The 25,715-nt window shown below is 49.6% G+C and overlaps 1 protein-coding gene across 1 annotated transcript in view; it reads left to right on the top strand.

The window, feature by feature from the left end:
* The window catches only part of LRRC75A (leucine rich repeat containing 75A), an 81,353-nt gene extending 56,663 nt beyond the window's left edge, over positions 1 to 24,690 (top strand). The window contains exon 4 of the mRNA XM_086763301.1: positions 22,412 to 24,690. Coding sequence (XP_086619427.1) covers positions 22,412 to 22,997 — 586 coding nt within the window. The 3' untranslated portion in view covers positions 22,998 to 24,690. The remainder of the gene's footprint in view (positions 1 to 22,411) is intronic.
* The last annotated feature ends 1,025 nt before the right edge of the window (positions 24,691 to 25,715 follow it).

Below are 25,715 nucleotides of genomic sequence, written 5' to 3'. Positions count from 1 at the left end.
CCAATGTGAAGTCATTAGAAAACACCTTGAAAATACCCAGCTGAAAGTGCAAACGAATGGTTTGGGACAGCTTTTGGAAGTCAGGAGGCTCCATCAGGCTGCGGCAGTTTTTAACCTGTGCTTGGCTATAGGTTGGACGCTCTCTGTTGCGTTTGGCAGCCAGGTACGGAGACCTGTACAGAAAGAGAAGAGAAGGGTGTTTTGAGTTAGTGAGGAACTCACAGAGGTTAAGCAGCCTTGTTTTGTCAGTAGGAATGATCTTTTAACACCCCACTCCTGATTTCACTGGGGGCACAAAACATTTCTGTCCTGGAGGAATGCTGATTTTTCCTTGCAGTGCCTGCTTGCCTTTCTCTACAAAGCCCTTGTGAAGCAAAAAAAAAAAAAAGGGAGTTTTCATGCGGGAAAGCCGGTGCATGAATAATGTGCCCTTCCTTTTGAAAACAGAAAGAGAATGAATGTGGATGTAAACCCTCTGCTGCTGCCGGCAGCTTGTGGGCGAGCGATAGGAGAAGTTGTGGCTCCTGCAACAAATGATCTCTTCAGAGCAACCAGCACAATTCCGCTGTCGGTGGGAGGAGGCTGGAGCAAGAATTACGTTGTCTCTTCATTAAAATCCCGTCTGTGTGCGTGCGCAGCGGGCGTGCTGGCAGCTGCTGCAGAAGAGCAGAGGGTTTGTGAGCTGGAGACCGTTGGGACCCCTGAGTGGGCGAGCGCTTCTGTCTGTGTCAGTGGGACTTTATTTTGCTCCGTGTTACGTGGCTGTCCCGGAGATGAAAAGGGACTGAGCAGCAAATTTCTGACATACAGAGCAAACGCTACAAAAACCAGACTGGGGCATTGCCTGGTGCTGTGGTTTTGGGGTGTGTTGCAAATCACTCTGCCTTTGCAATTTCCAAACCTCTCTGCTCTTCCCTGCACGGCCTGAGACTTCGTGCATATGTTTGGGATGGAGAAAAGCAAAACTCTGGTTCTTGGTGGTTCTTCAGGCTGCCTGGGGTTGGGAACGGAGGCCGTCGGGCTTCGCCTCATTGGCAGGGTGCTCAGCGCTAACAGGTTGGGTTCTGCATCTCGCAGGAGGACGTGGGTGAGGGACAGAGTTGTTCCTGACCGTGGTGGATCTTCTGACCACCCATCTTCTGGGTCGTATCGCAGTGACTGAGGTCTGCAGCCTCCCAGCACCTGTGTGGTCGCTGAGCCTATAAATCCTTGTGCTGCCATCCCTCAGTTAAATACCCGCTGCGCTTTGGTGATGGCTCAGGAAGACGCATCGCCCCGCAGGGTGGGACAGGCTGGGACCCTCTGGCGTTTGCCCTCGTCCTCGCCCAGACGCGTTGTGGCAAAGCTCCCCGCCAGCTCCAGCTGTCCGCGCGTTGGCTGCGGCCAGAGCACACGGCACTCTTTGTCTCCGAGATGATTGCAGTCTGGATGCAGGCGGAAAGCAATCCATTTCCCAGGGTGGGCACCAAATACCAACTGCTGGCTGCCTCTGCACGGCAGTTGTTAATAGGAGCTCTAGCGAGGCGGAGCGGAGCGTTTCCCTGTGTGCATCCTGCAGCATCAGAAATATTGTGGTTGTTAATGATGTTATTGCTGTTAATTGCCCTAAGAGCACAGGAGAGACCATCTCCAAGCTTATCGTACTCTGCTTTTGTGATTGTCTGTACCAAGAGGGCTGGAAATTAGAATTTAATCTCTGCATGTTGCTGTGGCTCAGCATTCAAATCCCAGCCTGGCTGAGGCGGAGCAGCCTTTCCTCTGGAAATATGAAGTGACCACTGAAAGAGTCGGGTGTCTGGTTGTCCCTTGTCACCATGCAGGAGGGAATCCCCGGGCAGCAGGTCCTGCAGATCTGCAAAGGGGTGTTCCTGCGTGATCGGTGGGGGTTAACCGTGGGGATTGAGTAATCTTCCCGTAACAGAAAGATGACTTAATGTGATGGGAAGACCTGGAGTGACATAGAAGAAGTCAGAAGGGAGCTAAGATTTTGGGAGAGAGAGTGGAAAACAAGGGGAGGATGAGCAAGACAAAAAAAATTCTCTCCCTTGGCTGCTGTCAGAGATGCGCTGAGTGATTTCGCAGCTTGAGGCTGTCACTGGTCTGTCCAGGGCTGCCAGGCGGCTGAGGTCAGCGGTGCCGCCTGCCATGAGCATCAGCTGGATCGTGGTGCACACAGCATCCTGCTTATCTCATTTCGTCTTTTTGCTTGGCCTTCCTTCTAGGGCATTGGTCTCAGACTGATAAAACACTTTCCTCAGTGTTATTAATTAATTGCTCTGGTGATGAGAGCAATAGCAGGACGAGGTGTGGTGTTAACCCCTCTATCAGATGATGGGGCTGTCTCAGCCCCCATGAAGCAAATCTGACCCACGGGTAACATCCGCATGGTGCGGTGCTGAGGATGCCTCCAGCAGCTCCTTTGGAGACGCTCCCCTTCAGTTCGGTCCGGTACACGCAGCACTCGGCCATGATACATAAACCCAGGGTATTTTCTCTGCTTTGGCAGAAGCGGTTGGAAAGTCCGTTGTGACGCTGCAGAGGAGCAATGGGAGGGGGCTGCGGTCAGCTGTCGGATATGGCTCTTAGCCACGCGCGGCACAGTGAACGAGCAGTGGTTCGGGGTGTACACCCAGGCAAAGCAAAAAGGGGAAAAAAAAAAAACCACAACACCTTTTGAGGTATCAAGAGACAGTAAGGAGTTGGGATAAACATTTGGATGTGGGTGGTTTTACAATGTGCATCCCAGGAGTGCACTTATCACCAGCTCTGTCCTCCTCACCTCTGTCTCCTCTGTGGCCGTGGGGCATTTCCTACATCTGCCAACCTGGGACCCTTTGGACTTTTACTCAAGAGATGGCTTTACATCTCTCTTATAGCTGGGATTGCAACAACTGTGGTTTGACCTGTCAGTAGTTCTGTTCTCAGTGCTCCTCTGCATGATGCTTCCTCTGAGCTCCTGCCTCTTGAATTTATCCCCTTTGGCACCAGCACGAATGGAAGCACAGTGCCTTCTGTCTTTTTGCTCTCTGGTGGTCTCTGCGGCTTCAAAACCGCCCAGTCAGGGGCTGCTTTGTTTGTGGAAAGTCCATTTTCCAAGGTAGCTGAACTGGAGCAACCTTTTGGGATTATTTCTTTGCATGCACCGAGGTCGCTGGCCAGAATTTTGTGCTCCACGCTGGCACCCCAAAGATGGGTTTGAGCAAGTGGGGTGGGCGGGTTAAGCCTGGGTTAAATATGGCTGAGCCGCTTCCCAAAAAAAGAGGGAGACACTGGCGGGCAGAGGTGGCTGTGCCCTGGCTCTGTACGGCTCCCACTGGCGCCAGCCAGGCTGTGGGGAACCAGTTTATCCTGGGAAATCACCACCCGTGGAGGACACCCCGCTGGGACGCAGCCATCTACGGCCAGACATGCGTCGCAGCGCTCCCCCTCGCTATGCAGAAAATCTGATGAATCTCTTATCCAAAAAAAATGCTCTTTAAGGTGAAGACATCCCATCTAGTGTGTCTGGCGTTTTGTGACCATTCGAAAACCTTAGTGAAAGGTTTTGTCCTTCTTGTGGGAGCAACGTGATGTTGGAGGGGATGAACGAGCCGGCAATCACCCACTGCAGGTCAGCAGCGCAGGCTAAGCCGGGCGGGATGAGAGGAAGGATTTCATCCAGTTGGTGAAAGATATATGTCTGCTGAATGAGAGAGGAATAAAAAAAACCCAAGCTAAGTCATTTTAAAGTCAATAATGTACAGCACTAAGCAGCTTTTGCTTTAAATAATGCTTTTTTAAGGCTAGTGGGGTATGAATACCAGGGCGATAGGTCATCCCCGGTGTGCGCGTTATCCCTGAATCAGCGTGCGTGCGTCAAACAGGGACGGATAGGATGCTCTGAGCCGGCCCCCGGATTCCCCCAGCTAAGCAGCCAAATGAACGTGCCATCCTTCCCACAAAGCTTTGACATCAGTGAGCAGAGGCTGAAAACAGGAGGAATTGTTCTTTCACCCAGGTCTCCCCGTGGAATGATGCTGAAGGGTGCAAAAGCACAGAGAGTTCAGAAAGGAATTCAGGCCAGCTTCATCCGCAGCCCTTACACACCATCGTTTAGGCTCAGCCACTGGAGTCTCTAGCACGGGAAGCTGGGAGGATTTGCCAGGGAGGAATAAACCAAATAAAGCTGTAACTCCTTTACCGAAAAATTAACTAACATCCAAACACAGGATATGGACTTGGTAGACCATGATGTGACCCAGAATAGTTTTTCTTTCGCATTGATGCTTCTTCACATTTGTGCGGTGCGGAGGTGATCTCTTCCCAGGATCTGCAGCATCCTGCCGTTCACTTTGAACCGCGGAGGCTGGCTGCAGGCTGTAACTCACCCAGCGCATCCCTGCCCTTCTGCCTTCAGTTTTCTGCCCACTTCTTCTGTCTCCAGTGGGACAGAGCTATTTCTGCTTGCTCCCGTGCTTTGGAGAGCCATCAACCGTTAAAAGTGATGTCCTCAGAGGAAGGCTGTGCTGAGACTGGCCTGAGATGGGATCCAGCCTGGGAAAAAAAAAAGCCATGTCAATGCCTTGCAGAGGGGAGAAGCGCTCAGATGCCAATGAAGCCTGGGGTCTCATCCCTTGCCACGTCAGCGCACGTCAATCTGCGCCAGATGACAGGGTGGCCTGTCTTTCCTGGGGGAAGCCGAGAGGCTTGAAATGGAAGCACTGTGATGTTTGTTGTCAAACTTAGAGTCACTGGAATGACCTCTGGCGTGATGAAAACAGGACTGAATGTTGAGCAAATTGAACGCCTGGTGTTGGTTGAAAGGTGGAGCACCTCAAATCCAGGGGGGCAAATACTTAGGAGGGCTGTGATTAAGAAATAATTCTGCAACGTGCTGTTCGTGGCAGTTAAAGAAGCTGCCATCCTGTTTGTTTCTTGCTGATATTCAGGGGAAATTTGGTTTCTTCCGCGCCTGTCGGAGCGAGAGCCATCAGGTCCGCTCCTCGTGGTTGCCGGGACGCGTGGGCATTTTGCACATCCCAAAATGAGCCAAGCAGGGAGGGTAAGCAGGTGGTGAAATCACCCGTTTCGTTCTTCATTTCCCCTGAGAGTTATCTGGCCACCAGATCGGCAAGTTTGGAATGGAAATGAGGTATTTTTGCTGAATATTGCGGCAGCATCTGGAAGGTGGGACTGTTGCTGAGCACTGCCCAAAATCTTCCCAGCCAGGGCTGCTCGCCGCAGGGCCATATTTGTGCAACAGAGATGAAAGCGCTGGTTAAATTTCCCAGATGCTCAGCGAGTTGAAATCATCTGGCTGAAATCAGATGATCCATCAGGCTGCTTATTGCAGGCCAGCAGGTTACTCATGGGTTGGCACGGCTCTGGAGAGCACGGTGCCGTGACCTTGCTGCCTGGTTTGCTGGGACAGGGCACGGCTGCCCGTACGTGTGAGCATGAGCGAGGGATGCTGTGCCCCTTTGCACACCAGACCAGTGCATTCCAACACTGGAACAGGCTTCCTAGAGAGGTGATCGATGCCCCAAGCCCATAGGTGTTTAAGGGGCATCTGGACAATGCTCTTAATAACATGCTTTAACTTTTGGTCAGCCCTGATTTGGTCAGGCAGTTGGACTAGATGATTGCTGTAGGTCCTTCCAACTGAAATATCCCATCCCATCCCATCCCATCCCATCCCATCCCATCCCATCCCATCCCATCGCATCCCATCCCGTCCCATCCCGTCCCCATCTAATGGAGTTGTCTGAAGAAAGGTGCATCCCAGCTCCTGCACCAAGGGCGTCCATAGCGTGTTCGCACTTTGCAGCATCAAGCCCTAAGCTCCCATGGCGAGGTAGGAGGGCAGCCACGAGGTTTGATGTTCGGGTTGGTTTACTGCCCAGCCAGCACAGCTTCCTAAGTGGCATGGGGCCAAGAGAGCCATGGGCAACCACAACCATGTTTCCCTTAAAATCTCCTGCACGTTAGCAGCAAGCATCGCTCTGCTGAAGCAGGGGAACTGGGGAAAGCTGGGCTTTTGCTCGCTGCTTTTGCTCTGATGATAGATTGATGAGATTTAGGGCAGATGACTCGGTGATTAAACAGGCCAAATCCCAACGTTGCACATGCAGAAAAAGCCTTTTTGGCAGCTGATGAGGAGGCATTGAGGGTGCTTCTTGTTTATAACCGTGGGAAGGGAGCGCGGTGTCCTCACTTTATTGGAAATTACCCTGGCTGCCCTGGGACTCCTCAAGCCCTCAGGACGCGGGTACGCACGAGTTTGCAAGCTTTCAGCAAATCTGGGGAAAACAATATGTAGGTAAGTGTGACAATGCAGTACTTGGAGCAAGAGAGCCAGAGACACCGGCTGCAAAGGAAGGGATATTTTTGTGCCCCGCGAGGCGGGATGAGCATCTGTCTGATCTGAAGAAGTCAGCTCGAGGTTTGGGGCTGCCGGTCACCGGCAGCGGGGAGCAGTCAGGTTTGGCCCTTTTGGAGAACGTGGCTCAGCAGCAAAGCGTGGTTCTGGCATCTTGGACACGTGGGGTTGGAGTTGGTGTAATTTGACTCGGAAATAGAGAATTTGCCTCAGCTGAGAGCTCGTTGCTGGAGGCCATGCCCCCTTGCTTACCAACAGCAAGTGCCTCTTCAGAGGAATTTCTCCTGCCTGAAATAACTCCTGGCAGGGATGTTTTGAAAGAAGGCCTCAGCCAGCACGGATTTTGGCCAGGAGGTGGGCTTACGCGTCCCACACCAGCCATAAAGCATCGCTTGGGATGGTCAGAGCCGTGCCCTGCAGTGGGGCTTGATGCGCTGGGGTTGGTATCTCCTGGTGTGGGGTGCTTTGCTCACAGCATCAGGGATCTCTCATTTACAGCGTTACGGAGCGCAGGATGTGCAAACATGTGGGGTTTGTTTTTTCTTTCCCTGCGACTGTTCAGCAGATTCAAATGAGACGCGTCGCAGATAAGGCTTCCTGGTTGTGATCCAGGTTTCTGTCCTGTGTTGGTTCTGATCTCTATACCTGTAACACACCCGATCTACTAAACCTCTCGGTCCATAACCAGCTATCTCCCTGGCTTCGCCCATCATCCAGCATCAGCACATCCCGGCTCGGTGATCCGTCTCCCTCCTCTGTGCAGCTGAAGGGCCAGATACCATCTCGTGGCTGTTGTTTTTGCTGATGGAGTGGTTATCCCTCGCAGCTACCGCATCGCGGTGGGGCTGCAGCTCCTTCCCGTGTGCCAGCCGAGCTGCCACGCCAGCCCCGCCGCACCTTGCTCGGTCGGAAGGAGCTGCCGTTAGCGAAGACCTACTTTTTGAGTTGTTGGAGCTGAACTGTAAATAATGCATGCATATTGAAACGCCACCCCGGTAAGTGCTACGGGGCAGGCAGTTGCGTTGGAAGGGGCTTAAGGTTTTCCATTGACTCACGCTGTAAAATGAGCCCTTACGCTGTTTGTTGCCCTCTGTGAGTCATCTGGGTTGCTCCAGAATATGAAACAATTAACCCAAACCGCAGAGTAACATTTTTTTTCCCCTCACTGATGAATATTGACCCTGACAAACACTTGAATTGCCTTTACTGTTTCCTCATTGAGCAAATGAACTGACAGCCAGAAGTACTAGAAAATACCCTAAAGCTGAAAAAAAATCTGGCAGTGACGCTGGGATGAGGTGGTTTGCAGCAGCAGGACCTCCCTTCCTGCCTCCATGGTCTTCTCTTGCTGCAGCCTTAAAAGCTTCAAGGTGGCCCCACCTGTGATTTCAAACCTCCATTTCCAGCCCCTCTCCTCCTCCTCCTCCTTCCTCTCCCGTCCTGCAACTGGACCAAGGAATAAATAATCCAGTTGCTTTCCGCCCCTTGGAGGGAACATCCATCCCGCCTCCTTGCACTTAGGTGCTTGCGGTCCCCTAAATATGTTTTCTAGTCCCCTGCCTGATTAGAAAAGGCGTTTGGCTGTGAAAAGTGTGATTTCTAAAATTTATTTTTCTTTAATAATTACTCCTCTGCTTCCTCTGCTTCTGAAGGGAGTGGAAATTAGATTTGCTTTTGACACATGGCGGTGATTATTTAAATCTCTCCTCACCGCTTGGGCCGAGGAGCAGGGAATCAACTAGTAGAAATTGTTATTAAATGAGGGAATCAGCTGGTGAAATAATTAATCCCCCCACACGCACGCTTCCTCCCCGCCTTGGAAGTCCTCCAAACACCCCGTGATTGTTTGGCTTGTCTAAAACAACTGCTGCCTTAGTCCATTTTTGCTGGTGAGGGGTAATTTGCTCCCTTGCCTGGGGCCCGGCTGCTGCTCCTGCACTGGGCTGGTCCCCTGTCACCGCGCGAGAAAGGCATCGCTCCCCGAAGCAGCGATGCCCATCCAATTACCAGCCAGCCCCGGCGTGGCTGTCACCCCTGGCTATATTTCCCAATTAGGAGAATCGAGCTTGATGATGAAGCTTTGATAGAGGCTTCTAAAAATTTTTTTTTTCCAAGCCCTTTCACGTCGTGCATCGTTAGCGGTGGTAAATGAAGGCGTTTAGTGAGCTCATCCATCACTTCAACTCGGGGCTGCGACTCGCTGTCGGGGCGAGTTTCCACTTCCCGCGCCCACTGCTGCTCTCTCAGAATGAAAATAACGTTTTAAAATAGCACAGGAGAACGGCAGCGGGGGCACGGGAAGCCCTCGCTACCGCGGGGAGGCAGAGGGCCAGACCAAGGTTTTCTGTGTGAAGGTTTTGGGCACCAAGAGTTTCAAAGGGACACTGAGTTGCGTTTGGGCTGGATCTGGGTTGTTTCTTTTTTTTTTCTTTCCTTGTGCGTTGCCGTGGGGCTGGCAGGAGTGGGAGAGCCCAGGTGGGGAGGGTTGGCTGGAGAAGGCTGAGAGCCGTGCATGGGGAGATGCGAGCGGGCGAGGTGCGGGTCGCAGCAGGACTGCGACGAAGCGCGCGAGCACGCCGGCAGCCGGCGCGGCTGGAGCTTTCCTGCCTCTCAAGCCCAGCCACTGACAGCCCCGGTTTTCCAGTTGCTCCTAACCAGGCATTTCCATCTGTCCCCTGGGATCCTCACCCCATGGGTGACCCAGACACACACTTGACTCATCCCCTTCCAGTTTCACGCCACATCCAGTGGTCCCTTCGCTCACGGGTGGTGGGATGGAGAAAAATGGTAAAAAGCCCCAACTTGGCCGTGGGCCAAGCATCCCAGCAGCACTCAGGAAAGTGCAGAAGGATCTTTTGCATCTCAAAAGGGGCTGGTTGGCACCCCCAAGGAAAGGGAGACCAAATTGCAGAGTGCAGACAGCATTCAGTTCTCAGCTTTGGCTTTTGCGTATCTTGCCAAAGCACGGCAGCCGCTGTTTTGACACATCCCACTCCCCAAGGAATGGGGTATTCGGCCCCAAGACCGGTTTCTTTTGTCTAGCGACGTGTAGCCCAGGGTGGCAATATGTTCTTCCAGGTGTTTCACCCTCCCCTCGTCCAGGGTTGACACCGGACTGGGGAGCTGGGGGTTTCTTTGGGAGGAAAACATCCTCGCGTGCTGGCCTCCTTGTGTGGCCTTGTTCTGTCATGAAGGTCAGGTCTCATGTTGCTGTTGGGGACGAGGATTATTCCTTGGCAGCATCTTGGCTAAGAGAAGCGCCCATCTGGAGTGAGTCCCGTCCTGCGTTCCCTGGTTTAATCAGCTACGGGTCATGCTGGCCACTGAGCGCTAAAATGTGGCTCGTTGTCTCACAGGTGATGAGTTGGAGACTTTGAGGGGGAGGGAAGTAAAAGTGTTCACATAATGTGGACAAATGGCTTACCCTGGGAAGATTTGTTGTTGTCCTGATCTCTCCAGCATCGCTCATTCCCCTCGAACAGCCGGCTCGGAGCACAAAACCTCATCGCTTATGGGCACGGAAAACAGAAAAAAGGGCAAAATGTTTGCGTTCGGAGAGCTGAACGGGAGAGGGTGAGTGGTTTGTAGTTTCACTGATGCAGCTGGTAACAGGGGCTGTCGCATCAGAAAAGCACACGGGTTACACACGCAGCCAGGGACAATCCAGGGAGGGTTTCTGTGGTTTTCCTGCTTGTCCAGTGGAATTTGCGGTGCCGCAGGGAGGCGGGGAGCTGGGCAGCACTGATGTTTTGCTGTAAGGAGCAGCGTGTGAAATGACTTTTCTGCTGTGCCCAGCTGAAAAGCCAGCTCCACCTCCGGTATTGGCTAGCTGTGTTTTCATCTTTTTAGGGGAGAAGAATGCTGAAATCCCCAAATAATTTGCCAAAAGCAGTGAAGAACTGGGGGAAGAGGGGGTTTTCTTTGGGCAGTTAAGGACACTCATCGTTGCCTGTTTTCTTTCTGCTGACTCCAGGCTCACGGAAAGGCTCTGTTAAAATGAAATAACTTTGTGAGCGGGTAGCAAAGCTGCACGAGAAACCGTGCCTAGCAGGAAAAGGAACCGGTGGGACGCAAATAAAGCAGCAGGTTCAACCCCAGCTCCAGTGAGCAACTTTGTGCTGTGCTTAAGAGAGAGGAGGACAGGGGTTAGTATTAGCTCCTCTCATTGGAACAGGATGTAAAAAAGCTGCAAGAAACATCCCTTTTTCTTTTGAAGACACAAGCGGGGAACTAGGAGTGGATGGGGTTGTATCCTGTTATTCCCCAGCTGATGAAAGCCGAGGTTACAATGGTCGCTCTGTTCTGCCGCGCTGAGTAGGACCCATTATTTTCTGTGCACGTTAATGTGAACCAGATTGCATCTCCCGATGAGGGGAGGGCTGGAGGAAGCAGTCACACACCGGTCAGGTCTCGTTAGCTTAACGCTGCTGAATCCCCAGGGGTCTCGGCTCTGTGTGCCGTGTGGTCCCAGAGGGATGCAGGGCAGTGACATCGCAAGGCCTTTCTTGGCCAACACAACGCTTGCTTATTGAAAGCCACACGGAACACAACTTTTTTGGTGCAATAGATGTGCAAAGAACAATTACAAACTCACAGCAAGGCCAAACACCAAGGCATTGACCTTGGCTGTCTCAGTTTGCCCATCTCTTCTCCATGTGGCAGCTGGTCACTCTTGCAGCCAAGCCCTCCTCAGTGGAGGGGGGATTCCTGACCCTCTAGACGTGGTCAGAGGACACCAGCCCCATGGCTGCGGGAAAGCTGCAGGCTTGTCCATCCTCCATCCCATGTGCGGGAAGTGGTACACGTCCCCCTGAAAAAGAGCTGTCTGCCGTCAGGCTGAAGCAGAAGTAGGTGGTTTCGCTTTGATCCACCTACAAGAGCATCAAACCAGTGTCGGGCTTCAAACCCTCTCTTTGGACACTGGAGGTGTTGGGGCCTTGGTGGGAAGGGCAGGGGTTTGGCTTGATGTGGAAGATGTGCCAAGGACTGAGAGAAGTGAGGGGAAAAACAGGGGGTGATATCAGCTCCTGGCCCTGGAGAAGACATCTCCCCTAACAGCCCGAGGGACAGGCAGGGACCCTGGGAGCCGGGCTGTCGGCTCTGTCTCGTGCTCTGGCTCTCGTCAGAGCAGCACAAGGCAGTAGGGGACCTCTGCCTGCCTAAACTCTTCCAAATGTGATCTGTGCTCCAATAAAATAAACAGTTTAGGGAAAGCGAAGCCCCAGGCACACGCTTTGGCAGCTGATCACTCCCTAATTGCAGGAAGAGCAGTTGGGAGAGGGATTATTTTTTTCCTCTTTGGGCTGGTTTCTGATGAGAAAACTGGGCTGGAAGATCAGGGTTGAAGCTTCTCTCCCCTCTCCGCCCCCCCCACCCCCCCCACCCCCCCGCAAAAATCCTGTTTTCTTCCCTTTTGCGTTGATGGAATTCAGCCTATTTCAAGGGACAGGGAACACAAATAGCCCTGAAAAACTGTGAACCTCAAACCTTCAGCAAAAGCCTGTTCGGTTTGATGCGTGCCATTCTCTGCAAACTTTTCCTGGACTTTCCCTGTTGCCTCCTTAGGAAGAGAAAAAAAGAGATGGAGATAATTAACAACAGCCCCTTTCGTCTGCGAGTAGCCAAGATGTGTCAAAGCCCATTTCTTTCTCTCTACAAACTGTGGCAAGGGGGAGCAGCCCCGCTCCCCACCCCACGTTGGGGGTCACATCCAGCCTGCTTGCGGGAGCCGATCCCTGCAACGATAAGACGAAGGGGTAACAAAACCAAAGGGAGAGGCTGAAATGAAGGATTTCGTCCTGGCTTTGCAGAAGGGGCTGGAGCCATGCTCCGTCCATCCCCACGGGTCTCCCGCCCTCATCATCACAGCCCCTTCCTCTTGCCCCACCTCTTTCCTTTTTTCCTCCTCTTCCTTCCAACTCACCAGCTTGGAAACTTTACACTTATTGGCAGCAAATTGTATGATTTTATGAGCAATTTACTAGTGATTTATCTTCCTATGGCCTCTTTCCTTTGGACAGGGAGGACTACAACCCGATGCAAAGGTCCTTTTTTCTAGTCAAACCATTTAATCGTGTAAATCCAATAGTTACTTGGGTATTTTTAATATACTCAATCATAAAAGTCCCTTTCCAAGAGTCTTTCCAGCCTTCCCCCCCGCCCCGTGTTAGAATTGAAAGAAAATGTTGTTTATTTTATTGCAAACTATTCTTTGTTACAATGTAAACTTGAAAAAAAATTCATATTCTGGTCAAATTCTCCTCCAGGAGGTCATTTACAGAAGCAACAATCCCAACATGTTGTATTCTTGTAAATTGTTGGTTGTTTTTCTGTTGGCACGTGTGCAAATTGCCTTTTCTGCAAACGCATGTCATTAATGGGGCGTCAGCCGCAGTTTCTCGTTACGCTGGAGCGGAGCTCGCTGGAAACATCCTGGCACAATTTCTCTATAGGAAAATGCAGGTTTCTTGAGAGCAAAATGTATCATAGGAAAGAGACTATAAATATATTTTGTTTTGGGGAGGATGAGGAAAGAAAAATGGAGTACACCAACAGCAGGGTATTTACACTTTTTTGCAGTAAGTTAAATAGAGTTACAATTATAGCAAAGCATTTTGATGGATCCCAAATGCTTATTTTTAGAATTTTGTTTAGCAGGAAATTAAAAACAAATTAGGAAAAATCCCTGTTCTTGTAAGATATAAATTGTGGTTCTCATACGGAGCAAAAGACCATCACTTCACTAAATATCTGAATCCTCCCCTGCTCTGGACCGGGATGAGGAGCGGGCAAATGAGAGCAGTTCTTCTGCTCATTATCCCCACTGGAGGTATTTATCAAGTTGCTTCTTCGGATAACAGTACTTCACTTTCCAAGAAGCTTGTTGCTTTTAAAGGTTTAATTTGGTCCTTTTACTAAATAGCACAGCGATGCGGTGAGATTATGATGCAGCAGTAATCTCGCAGCTGTAGATTGTTGAAAGCTGCAGGGAAGGGCAGTTTTCTTGGCCATGGGAAGGAGTGGGTGCTCTTTTGGTCCATCCCAGACTGGGCGTGAGCCCCAGCAGTTGGACCCTGATGGACTTTCCTTGAGTTCATGGGTAATGGATCTGTGACTTCCACTTGGCCAGTGTTAGTGGGTCAAATGTATGTGGTTTGGACTGAAAAACCAAGAACACTTGCGCATTTCCCCCCCCTTTTAAATTCATTTCACTAACTTGTTCAATGTGTCTGGTTCCTTTGACAGTGCCCTGACCTTCTTTCCCCTTGGTTTCCCGTCTCCTCTGTTCTAGCACAAGATTCTGATGTTCTAAGGCACATAAGCCTTAGAAAGGGACTAAATATCGCGTTGCCAAAATGCTTAATGCAAAGAAAATTTCTGTCCTTTATTTCCCTTCCTCAGAAGGATGCTCTAGGGTGGAATTAGAAGCATTTTGGGAGATGGTAAAGTAAATCCACCCAGCCCCAGAGACTCTTCTCTGTTTCTTCTGTTCTCCATTCTCTTCTTCTGCACTGTTTCTCCCCAAAGAGGTGCTGCACCCAGAATACCAGATTCCTCCCTCCACATGCACATTATTTTGAATATTAGGATGCATTTGGAGCTGGATCTGGGTCTTCAAAGTCTGAGTGCAGCTGTCCAAAGCCACCATCAGCTCTCATTTTACTCAGCCCATGTGACGTACCCAGCAGAAGAGCCGAGGGCTGCGCCTCAAGTAGGACGTTCGGTGGCACAATGACATCTCATCCGTTCACCACACCAGGGACTGGACACGTCCCATCCCCTGCGAGGTGGGACCTCATCTACAAGGTGTGGTTTGTGGGCCGTCCCCGTTTGGGGTGACGAGCTGGCTCTTGGGCACCAAGGGCTGGGTGACACTGCTCTCTAGTGGATGGCTCTTCATCAGACCGGTGGAGGTGGGGTTGAGGCTGATGGACAGGGTCAGCACTCATCCAGGGAGAAAAATTACTTTTTCCTTGTTATTTGTATCACGAGCTTTTAGAATTTAATACGTGGCCATGGAGACATTGCACAGGCATGGTGTAATTTAGTAAAGAAATGTAAATCAAAGATGTTTGATTTGATCTCATCATGATGGGAAGGATTTATTGCTCAAGATCTCTCTGATGGCCATGGTCTTTCCACTACCACGCTGTGGCCAAAGCCACAAGACCTGTGTCAGCTCTCCTGGTGCAGGGGATGCTCTTGGGTGCACAGAAATCACTCTTCCCATCAAATCCCCCCTGCAGTTATCATGCTTTGTGCCTGGAATGAGGAGGGAACAGGCCCCCGTTGTAGCTTGGTGTGGTGCCAAAGAAAATTCAGTGGGATTTGGAAGGGAAAGGCGTGTAAACAAAGAGTTATTCCTGGAGCAGCCCGTGCACTTGGGCACGCCGCGGAGCATCGCACACACAGCGACCAGCAGCTTGCGACACTGGGGATCCTGCTGCAAGAGGAAAATGTAGAGAAAATTTCAGCATTCCCTCCAGGTATGCTCTGAACAGGTTGCTTAAAAAAAGTGCGGTGCTGGATCCGAGAAACATCCCAGTGTTTGGTATTGCAACGGCAACAGGAGATCCTGTTTAGATCCTGTGATTCCCAGAAAGCATTCCCACAGTTATTCTATAAATGGCCGTAATAAAGTTAATTTTGATGTCACACGTCAGGGCCAAAATGAGGAGGAAAACCCCCAGCTGATGAGCTCCAGGCCGAGCGCTCTGCCCTCCCTACCTCCCCAAATCGGATGGCGCTCGCTGGAGGAGCGGTCTGGGATTTTGGGAAGAGGGGATGGAAGTTAACAACGGGGATGTCTAGAGTTTATGACATAAAACCTGCAAGCCTTAGCAAAACTGGGCAGGTTCTTGGAATAAAAAGAGACAAAAAAAAAAAATAAATAAACCCCACTGGTACTTCCCCTCTTAACAGTAAACACTTAAGAATTTCTTATGTGTTTATTGGTCAGCTCTAAAGAGGTTTTGAAGTTACATATTTTTCTATATTTTAAAATCCTCTTTGCCCTGAATCTCTCAAAGGAAAGAAGTGAAATCTTTCCAAGCTATTCATTTGTAAAGGCGGTGAAAAAAACAGAGACTTTAAAACTAGGCTGTTAATAAACCTCCAAACCTTTCTGCGGCAGTAAACGAGCTAAACCAGCTAATGAGTAATCACAGCAGCGCACACACGCTGGGGTGCTGAGGGCTAAAGCTTTAGGATCACGTAAAAGGTGAGCGTGAGCTGTGGTGGGCCAACGTCGGAGAATTTGGCAACTCCAGTTCTGAGCTGCGCTCTGTCTGCATTATTTTTTGATTCAATCTTCCATGTTTTGATAACTGTTGGGTTGCTTTTTTAAAAAAAAAAACAAAGGAAAGAAAGAAAAAAAAAAAGGCAAGTATTCAACCAAGCAGCATCACAAACCTGCTAAAAAGATTTTTTTTTTTTTAATTTAACTTGGGAAATACAGTCCTTTCCTTGCTACTGGCGTTAAGCAGAAGCATTTTTGCTCTGGGACTGTAATGCCTCTTCCCAGTTTAAATAAAGAGCAGCTGCAAAACACACATCCCCAGGCACGTGCATGTGTATTTTTATATCCCCCAGCCTCCTGCCACAGCCTTTGGACCCGGCCGTGCCTCTCAGAGTCCCACGGCCGTTGCTGTTCAGCAACAGGTGACTCACGTAGGATCAAACCATCTGTCCTTGGCCAGGCTCCTGGCAGTGAAGCAAAAGGGTCCTGTATTGGTGAATTATAGAATTTCTACAATTACGCTCTAGGACAGAAACCCAGACTTCTCTTTTCTTCTTTTTTTTTTTTTTTGGTGGTTTTTTTTTTGTTTTTGTTTTGAAATCCTACCATGACTTTTGATGTTATCAGCCACACCAATGCGGCGTCCGCTTTGGACCTCCCACGCAGCCCTTGATCTCGGTGACATGCCGTGGCTGGAGCTAGGAGGTGAATTTGAGCTCTGTGTACACGCTCCTTCCTTTCATCTGCTGGGAGTTTAGTTTTTCAGCATCAGTGGGTGTCCCTCAGCTCATACATTGAGACAAAGCAGGAGCAGTTTATTCTCATCTTCTCTGTTTTATTCATCCTTATTGTAATATATTCTATGTAATATACAACATATTCTATATTATTATATACACCTCAGTCACATTCCTCGTTTAAGCTAAATAATTATATTTTCTTGGCTCAGTTCCCCCTCTGAGGCCAGGAAAGCTTACCCCTTTTGTCAACATTATTACTAACAGAGCACACGCATTTGTTTGGATTCCTTCCCTCCGTTTCCAAAATATCTATTCCAGTGTTTGACTGTCATGGTTTGAGGCAGGAGTAGGGACTTTGAAAAAGCTATTTACTGTTTATCTTTGATATTACCAGTATTTCAGGACAAGTCTTTTCTCTCAAAACTTCACTTCTTTTCTGATGCCTCATTATGTTCAGTAATTTTTGCTGACATGTCCATAAATAGTTTTCCCACCAGTGGCACCATGTAAGTTTTGTACTGTAGTTCTTCACTCTATGGGGCTGCCTCTTCTTCATTTCTTGAGCTATTCCTTTGCCCTCCAAGGAATTGAGTCAGTAGCCCAATTATACTTTATTGTGACACATTGGCACCTCATGGCCCCGTTCCTGCGGTGCTTTAGAGAAATATCATGGCTTTAACCCAAGAGGAAATCCCTTTCTTTTAATTCTCTTTGATCTAAACATCAATATTCTTGTTCACGTGAACATGTTTCTGATCTGATTCAATACTTCGTGCAAAATAGCTTTATGTTCGGCATGAGCGTGCAGAAATCAGCATCCTGCCAAAGCGTTATCGGGGTTGAGTGCATTGTTGTACATCCAGTCCTATCATTACCTTGGTCAAATTTCCAGCTGCAAAGAAGAAAATCTGTGTCTTGCCCTATGGAATATCCTCATAAAAGGTGAGGATGAAGCCAAGCGGGTGTAACTGATCCTCCACTAAAGCTCACAGGGATTTCTTTAATGGTAAGATGTTCCTGCAGAGAGCTGGGGCCATTCTGCGGCAAGCTTTATAGCAGGGATAAAAGTTTTTACAGCTGTTTGTTAACATAATATCCTCCTCAGAATATCCACAGAGCTATTTTTATTAACTCATCTTTGGGATTTGTTTGTTTCCTGAGGGACAGCTTGAGTGTAGGCTGCTGCAGAACAGCGAGCATCCCCCAGCATCAGCACAGGGCTGCTCCGACCTGGCCAGGCAGGAGATTTCCTCTCCCTTTGATAACTGTGGGTCGTTGGGGTGAGAGGCTATTTGTACAAGATAATCAATCTGTTTCAGCAGGTATCAGCTAAATCGCTCTCAAGGGGAAAAGGATAGAGCCCTAGTGAGAAATTCTCTTTTACTTGGTGGCAGAAATTGTATGCGCACTCCAAGGAACAAAACAAGTGTGACGCAATATTGAAAGCAGCTCAAAACAACAACAAAAAAAGAGCTGCCCTGAAGTGATCCTCATTCCCCCTTTGTTATCTTCTTGGTTTTGCTAAATTAAAGCCACACTAAATCATAGAATCAGAGAATGGTTAGGGTTGGAAAGGACCTTCAAAAGTCATCTAGTCCAACCCCCCTGCAAGGGGGACTAGAAGTCCTACAAGAAGTTACATGGAGGCAGGCGGGCATAAATAAATAAATAAATAATAAACATACTATTTCATGGGTTTCTTTCTTTCCCAGTGTTGCCAAAAAATTACCAGTAGAGAGAACCACGTCACGTTAACAGCTGTCTTTCTGCCTACATACAGGTTACATGAGACCTTGTAAAGGGATAAGTGTGGATCTTGTTAAATCACTGCGGAGGTGTGTGTTTGAGGGTCCAGCTGACCCAGCAAACCACGAGCTGTCCCTAACAGAATTGCGACCGCAGCAGTGAAACGGGTCCCCAAGGCACAGGAGAGTTTAGTGGGAGTCCAGAGGTGTTGGGCACCAGGACGTTACTGAGGTGCCCACTGGAGCTTGGTGCCGGATCGTTTAATCGTAGTTTTTGCACTGTATGATTTGTCTTGCCAGAAAAGAAAACAAAAACAAAAGCCAACCAAACCTCTTATAATTAACAAGGAAAAACATCGGAAGTTTTGTAATGTTTTTTTTAAAAGCCCTCTTGTTGTCCTGCTTGAGGACTGATTCCCCACCTAGGTAAGTTGTTTCTACCAGAGCTTCCAGAGCTGTTTGCTCCTAGAAATTTTGAGCTATTTTCTTCCGTTAAATAAGCTTTAAGACTAACCTAACAGTGTTGAAGTGAGGACCCAACTCTTTGTATGAAGCTTGGATTTGTATGAAGCTTAGATTCAGCCTGGCAGTTTTGATTTAAAGCACATCCCTGGGGAAGTGGAGCTCAGGATCTTGCCAAAGGAGGAGATTTGCAGCAATTCACTGACATCACTTTTCTCTCGCTGGTTTTAGGCTGGGTAGGTATTTGCCTACAGGTGCACCTGATGAAAAACAAAGCCCAGGTTAGTAATTTCCCTGGCTTAGCCTGGGCTACTGGAGTGAGCCTTATGCCTTCACCTCCCTGCAAAGCCAGGCTTAGCACCGATGGCAGGGGAAGGGGATGAAGGAGCCGAGCTCTGACCCTTCTTCCAGCTCCTTCGCACAGCCTCAGTCACAGCGTGGAATAAATCCAGCAACCAGTAGCATTATCCATCACACCCCTCTCCACTGCGCAGTGCAGGTTTGGTCAGCTGTTTAGTTTTAAGGTGGCACAGAGGGGTGAAGCAGATGAATCCCACCTTCACCACCTCTTGCCACTGAGAGAAGCCCAGATGGGGAAGTGCCAATTGCATCAAGGCACCAATATTTAAAAGAAAAAAAAGATTACAATTATAGAAATTGTCCGGCCAGCCTTTTACGAAGCAGCCTGTATGAATAATCTTTTCCAGGGCAAACCAGCAACTGAAACATGTAGATAATAATAAACTGTAGCAGCAGCTCTCATTCGTCAGCCTTTGCTCCTGCCCCAACCTGACCGTTGGATAATGTCTATAATAAGTCACAGCCACACAATTAATGATCCAAGGTTTCTTTCTTTTTTAAAGATTCCAATCAGATTTGTGTGCGTTTCAATGGGCAAGACATCCCGGATGTTTGTGGTTCTCTCCATCTCCCTTGGCTTCCTATGAGGGTCCCGGGGCTTGCTGTGCAGTGATGAGCTCCCACAACCTGACGGTCCCTGTCCCAGCCCATGGCACCAGCGTGCCCACAGACGCTGAGCTGCCCCGGCTCGCTCGCCCGATGCCGTATCCCAGCAGTTTATTTATACCAGGGCTGCAGTCAGGAAGATGGATTGAAATTACCCTCAGGTCTCCCGGGTGTGTAGAATTAGAAGGTTAATAAGACATCAATCACTCTCCTTAGTGGTGGTAGAGAAATTGGCCGGCTGCTGCACGCACCCACGTTTTGAGGATGGGAAATTAATTTGTGCAGCTGCCATTTGGGCTACTGCTGCTCAGCCTTTTTTTTTTGCGGGGGGAGATTCGCTGTCTTATTTATTTCCTTCAGGAGACCTTACCATTGCATAGCCGTGTTTAGGTGAAATTCAGCCATTTTGCTCACAGCACAACTGTTAGAGCAGGAGGGTTGCACTGGGCCACGTGAGCCTGTAAAGGGCTCGGGGAACTAGCAATAAAAAATATTAAATTTAGTTATTTCCTATGGGATGTTGCCTGAAAACAAATAGTTCATGTGAAACGACTGTGATTTGAGAGCCGGTTGTTGCATCCACCTCCGATTTCGGTACCTGCTGGAGCCGAGGAGGCTCTGTGAAATCACCTCCCTTTCTGCCACGGTGCTGTATCAGAAAGGCACAGCTTAAGTGCAAATTGAAACTGGGAAGAGAACTTGTTTTCCTAGGGTTTAGCCAAGCCTCTAGATGGAAGCTGACTTTAATCCCAGTGCCCTACAGCCATTTCTTCCTTGTAATAAGAAGAGCTGCAAAGGAGGAATAAGAACAAAGTTCTGCTAAACAGCCCGTGGAGCATAATCCAGCATCACCAAGGGAACTCTGAAAGAGAGCTTTCACCCCTCCCAAACCCCCCCATCACAACCTGGTCAGGTTTGTGAGAAGTTTCTGGTCTAAAAAAACCAGCACCCAGGCGTTTCCCTGCTCTCACCCCAGCTCAGCTGGGTCGTAGCCAGGTCCCTGTGGCACCCATTCAACAGCTTTTGTGCTGTTCAGGAGAGCAGAAGAGTAGCTGTGGATTGGGAGACTGTCTTGTTAACTGGCACACAACCTATGGGCCTGGACCTTTGGAGTAAAGCTCTCATTTCCCCCCTTCCACCCCCCCCCCTTTATTTGAAATAACAGTCTCCAGGCAGTCAGCCCTCATGGGCAGCTTGGAAAAAGCTGCCCAGAGGAGACAGAGCAGCAGCCTGGCCCCAGGTCCTCCACAGCATTGTGGTGTCTGGCCAACAGCTGAAACCCAAGGGCAAATGCAGTCATTTCTCAGGCAGTATTCTGGTGACAATGTGGGGTTTTTTTTTTGTTTGTTTGTTTGGTTGGTTGGTTTTTTGAAAGTACACACACATATATACATATACCCCCACCCCTTTTCACTCCTTGACTTGCAGTTCCCCAGTACATCAAGCGGCCGTGGCAAACTCCTTATACACAGGTATTGATCACTCAACAATAAAATGCTTTGGTACCTGCAGATCACCTTAACGTCCCTTCACCCTGCTTCTAGCCTAAAAGTTACTCACCCAGAGTCTAGCGGGGAGCTCACAGCACCTTGCAGGTTGTCTGTCTATGCGCATTATTTACAATAAAAGCTCAGCGCATTTTACATCTCCCTAGCTGTGTTGCTTCGGTAAGTCCTCAGGGGAAAAGCCCAACGCTTACCAGCTGCCTGCACACAGCCCCAGATCACAAACAGCGCACAGCTTGGGTCGCACGTTGTGGGACGAGATGTAGAAACATCTTACCGTGCGACACAAGACAAATTTCAACTGAGATGCGTCGGCACTGGAGCAGCTGCACCTGAGCATCTGCACAGCGTTGCGGTGCGCTTGCTGGGCAGCTCAGAAAAGCAGTGTCAGTGCTGGTTGGCATTTTTCAGCTAGAAAAACCAACAGGTGCTGGGCAGACCCAGTCCGTGGCTCAGGCTGTACCGAAAGGCAACTGCATTTCCACAGCTGGCTGGTTTGGCATGAGGCAGATGAGACGTGAGCTCACCAAGTTGACATGAGCAATTAGCATGCATGAGGCGCCTTCCAGCTCCTAATTCACTCAGAGTAATTCATTAGCAAAACAGCCTCAGCGGCACTAGCCTGCCAACAGGTCCGCATTGTAGATGTGTTCTTTGATTCGCTTTAGAAGATAAATTGACCTGTGAAACTCCAGTCTAGCTCATGCTAATGAGTCTCTGTAGGGCAATTGTGAGAATTAATTTATTTATCTAAGGATTTCTCCCTAGAGCTCATCTGCTCGGAAGCTAGACTGAAGAGACGTAACAGGTCTAACACACTGGAAATACTAGCGCAACTCACCTAACCCTGCCGGTGTCTGGCCTGTATTTGCTGTCTTGGGCTCAAGTTGTTCTGGTGCAGGTCCCCAGTTTCCCACCTGTAGAGCCGAGAGGACAAACAAACATCCTTCTGCTCAAAGAGCTTCGTAATCAGCAGCGTGAGAAGTGTTACATCAGCACCAGCCATTCCTGTTCATCTAATCAGGTGCTTTCTCACCCTTTTTTTTTTGCAGGACAGTCTCCCTATTCTAGGGTTTTGCAGTGGTTGTGGAAAAGAACTCTGCATTCTTTCCAAATTATGTTGTTTGGTTTTTTTTTAATATGCTTTTCTTGTTTCTGGCCATCTTCTATCAATAAACACCCTTGATATGTCTCTCTGCCCCTCAGCTGCACAGACACACTCCTGGCCTCTACAAGAGACCATTACCCCCAGCTGACCATCTTCATGATGACTCATGTTCCTGCCCCCTCCAAGAGCAGCCGTGGAGCCCAAAGTGATGCCACCAAGCAGAGATGTGTCCCCCCTGTCCCGTCCCCGTCTCCCCCCCTCTTAATATCCTTCTTTTCTTCCCCTGCAGCTTGAAAGCTGTCCTGATGGGAAAGCCTCAGGACAACACAGTGGACTTGTCGGGCATCCCGCTGACATTGAAAGACTTGGACCGCGTGACGTCCTACCTCCAGCACAGCTCGGAGCACATCGACACGGTGGAGCTGTGCTTCACAGAGCTGACGGATGACATGCTGCTGCAGCTGCTGCCGGCGCTCTGCGTGCTGCCCCACCTCACCACCCTCTCCCTCAATGGCAACCGGCTCACCAAAGCCATCCTACGGGACCTCACCGAAACCCTGAAGGACCCCAAGAAGTTCCCCAGTGTCACCTGGATCGATCTTGGCAACAACGTGGACATCTTCTCCTTGCCACAACCCTTCTTGGTCAGCCTAAAGAGACGCTGCCCAAAGCAAGGCAACTTGCCAACCATTCTGGAGTTTGGCGAGGGTCAGGTAAGTGATTTGGAGAGCCAAGATGGCCTGGCCGAGAGCCAGGAGGACCTGCAAGCTGGATCAGGCAAGACAGACAACATAGACTTGCAGCAGATGGACAGAACAGTTGAGGCTGGGGAGCTCCCCAACTCGGAGCAAGGCGCTGCGACACCGCAGACGTGATGTCCGGCTCCGTGGCTGTTGGGTGGGCGCGTTGAGCAAGGATGACTGAACAGCGAGGCCTCAGCGTTGGAGGGCCTGGCAGAGGGTCGATTCACACAGTGGGATGCTTCGGGAGTCTGGATTGCTGCCTTCCTCCCGTACAATGAATGTCAACTTTTTTCTTTTCAAAGAAGGTGATCACGTTGAACACTTGTATTTTATAAAAGCTGGCCAGGTATTTTTAAACATTAGTGACATGCTATGCTTTTTAACCTCTCAAAAGTGCATCTCCAAGGTGAGGTAACACGAGGCCCTTAGAAGAGCACAAAAAGGGAGCAGAAAGGTGCCCAGACTTTGCAGGGAAGGGCTCCCTTCCCTTAGCGCGGGATCTTGCTGGACCCAAGCTGCTTTTCCACGTGTGATGGGCAGACAGCAGTCACCCCCAAAGCGGATTGCCACCGAGATAAACCTTAAATCCTGTCCAATCCTGACTTCAGGAGTTGCTGGTGAATAGCATAGCCGCTGAGATACAACAGACGTCTGATCACACACCAACGGGGGGGCTTCTCTTAATGTTGCGAGCCAGCCCGAAGGGAGAGCTCTGCTTTCCCGGTGCGGAGCTAAATCCCCAGCCCACTGCGTGCCTGGATGCTGCTCTCACCCTCCAGCCTTACTCAAATCAGGCTGGCACTTGTGCCTGCCCAGTATTTATTCAGATGTAAAATCCAGTTTCCCACCAGCCACGCTGCTGTGATAACTCCAGAGATTTTCACGTGGTACCTGGAGCTCGTACCAGCAATGCTGGGAGCGCCTATTTGGTCCATTTTGGGGAGTAATCTGTAAAATCTGGAGCCAGGGCTCAGCTCAGGTCCATTGCTCTTGCTGAGAAAAGAGGCGACAATTCTGAAGGTTTATAAAAGAAAAAAATAAACCCAGGGTTCATCCCAGCATCACTGCCACTGAGGGCTGGCGGACACAGCCAGCTGGAGATGTAAAAGCTGTTGGGTCACTTGGCTGTGTCCTTTGCCCCCTGGACCAGAAGTGCTTTGTTTCTAAAATGTTGGCTTGTTTTGGTTTTTTTTTCCCTAAGAAACAGGGTTTTGATTTTATTTTATTTTTGATGGAAAATGGATCACCCCAGAGCAGCAGCGCTGGAACGTGCACTTTGGCTTTTGAATCAGAATTTCGGTTGATCCTAAACCTGGGGGAGGGCAGGAAAGTGTGGAAAACTTCCTCTCCCGTACGTTCAAAGGACCAGACGTGACTCCCTTTGCTAAGAGGGAGCCCCTTTCCATCTGTTCAAAGCCGTTCCCCGACCAGCTTACAGCATCGTTTTCCTGGTGCGCAGCAGCGATGCTCTGGCTTTGCTTTTTCCGGCTGCAAACGCAGTCTCAGACTTGTGGTCTCTTTGGCTCCGTTCAGTTAACATCACTGCACCGGGAAGCTTTTGCCAGAGGGGCTTCACGCTGTCGGTGGTTGTTTCTCCTCCGTAGGCAAGTAGATAACTTAGAAGAAGCTCTGCTACTCGTTTTAATTCATTTGGCAACATTCAGTATGATTTGCATGTGTGCAAGCCTTTTTTCCTTTTTTTTTTTTTTTTAATGCTAACTCTTTCCACAGGCATAAAAAAAAAAAACTTTGCAGCAAATAAACTGTTCTGTTTGAAATAAAGGAGCTATCTGTAATCAAAATAAATGACAATGTTTAATAAAGACCCCAGCGTTGAATTCTTCTTCTGTACATGTTGGATGCCCAGAGCCCCCCAGCAAAAACTACGACGGCAGGTCTGGGTTCTCCAGGGTGCTTCAAAAAAGGGGAGAGAAAAAGCTGAAGAAATAAACAGCCCAGTTTATGGGCTGGATTCTGTCAGGTGGGCACAAGGTGGACACTGAAGCACCATAAAAGCATCTGTTAAATTTTAAACATTGCCAGGGTGCAGAACTAATGTGGGAGAAAGGAATACTGAGAGTGGGATGCTGCTCCACGGGGTATTTATCTCCAGTGTTACAGCCTCAGTGCGTAAAAGAAATGATTTTTCATATATCATCTATGTATGATCTTTGTGCCAGCACCCAAACCATGGCACGGGACAGGACATGGGAGCAGGTTTGTCCTAACTCACAGGAGACTTGGAGACACTTCTCCCACAGCACTTGGGGACTATTTCCACCATTTCCTATGCAGGGCTCGGGCCTCCCCGTCTGTTTAAATTATTCAAATCACAAGCTCCTTGCTGCAAGGGTTTTACTTTCTGCCAAGTAATCACGCAGGAGCCAGCCATCCTGGACCTCAGCATCCACCTGGAACCCCCAGTCTGGCCATACAAATTCATAAACCAGAGCACTTTGCATTTAGAGTGCCGCATCCTTTATTGATGCTTTGCGCGCTCAATTCCCTCACTGACAGAAACCACCCAGGAGGTTGCTCCTGCCACATTTCCCCACCAGCCGAGCTTCCACCTGCTGTGAAACACATTAATCAGCCAATTTAGCATCTATCAGGCTCTTTCTGCACGGGGCTACCAGCAACCCACCAGCTCAACTTTCGGCCGCGCAGGGCTAAAGGCAAGGCTCTGTGCCCAAGGCTGCCGCAGATCCGCTGTGAATCGGGAGCACCTCGTCCCAGCCGCCCCCCTCTGCTGTGAAACGCAGCGGTTCGGTCCCTCGCGTGATCACCCAGGACCGTGCTGCAAAGGACAAACTCCAGAGAAAGACCCCACGTCCCCCAGCCCTTGGCCCC

The sequence above is a fragment of the Chlamydotis macqueenii genome, chromosome 19 (genome assembly GCF_036417535.1).
Source record: "Chlamydotis macqueenii isolate bChlMac1 chromosome 19, bChlMac1.mat, whole genome shotgun sequence".
NCBI lineage: Eukaryota > Metazoa > Chordata > Aves > Otidiformes > Otididae > Chlamydotis > Chlamydotis macqueenii.
Note: the sequence above shows the minus strand (reverse complement) of the source record. Positions and strands in the feature narration are given on the sequence as shown.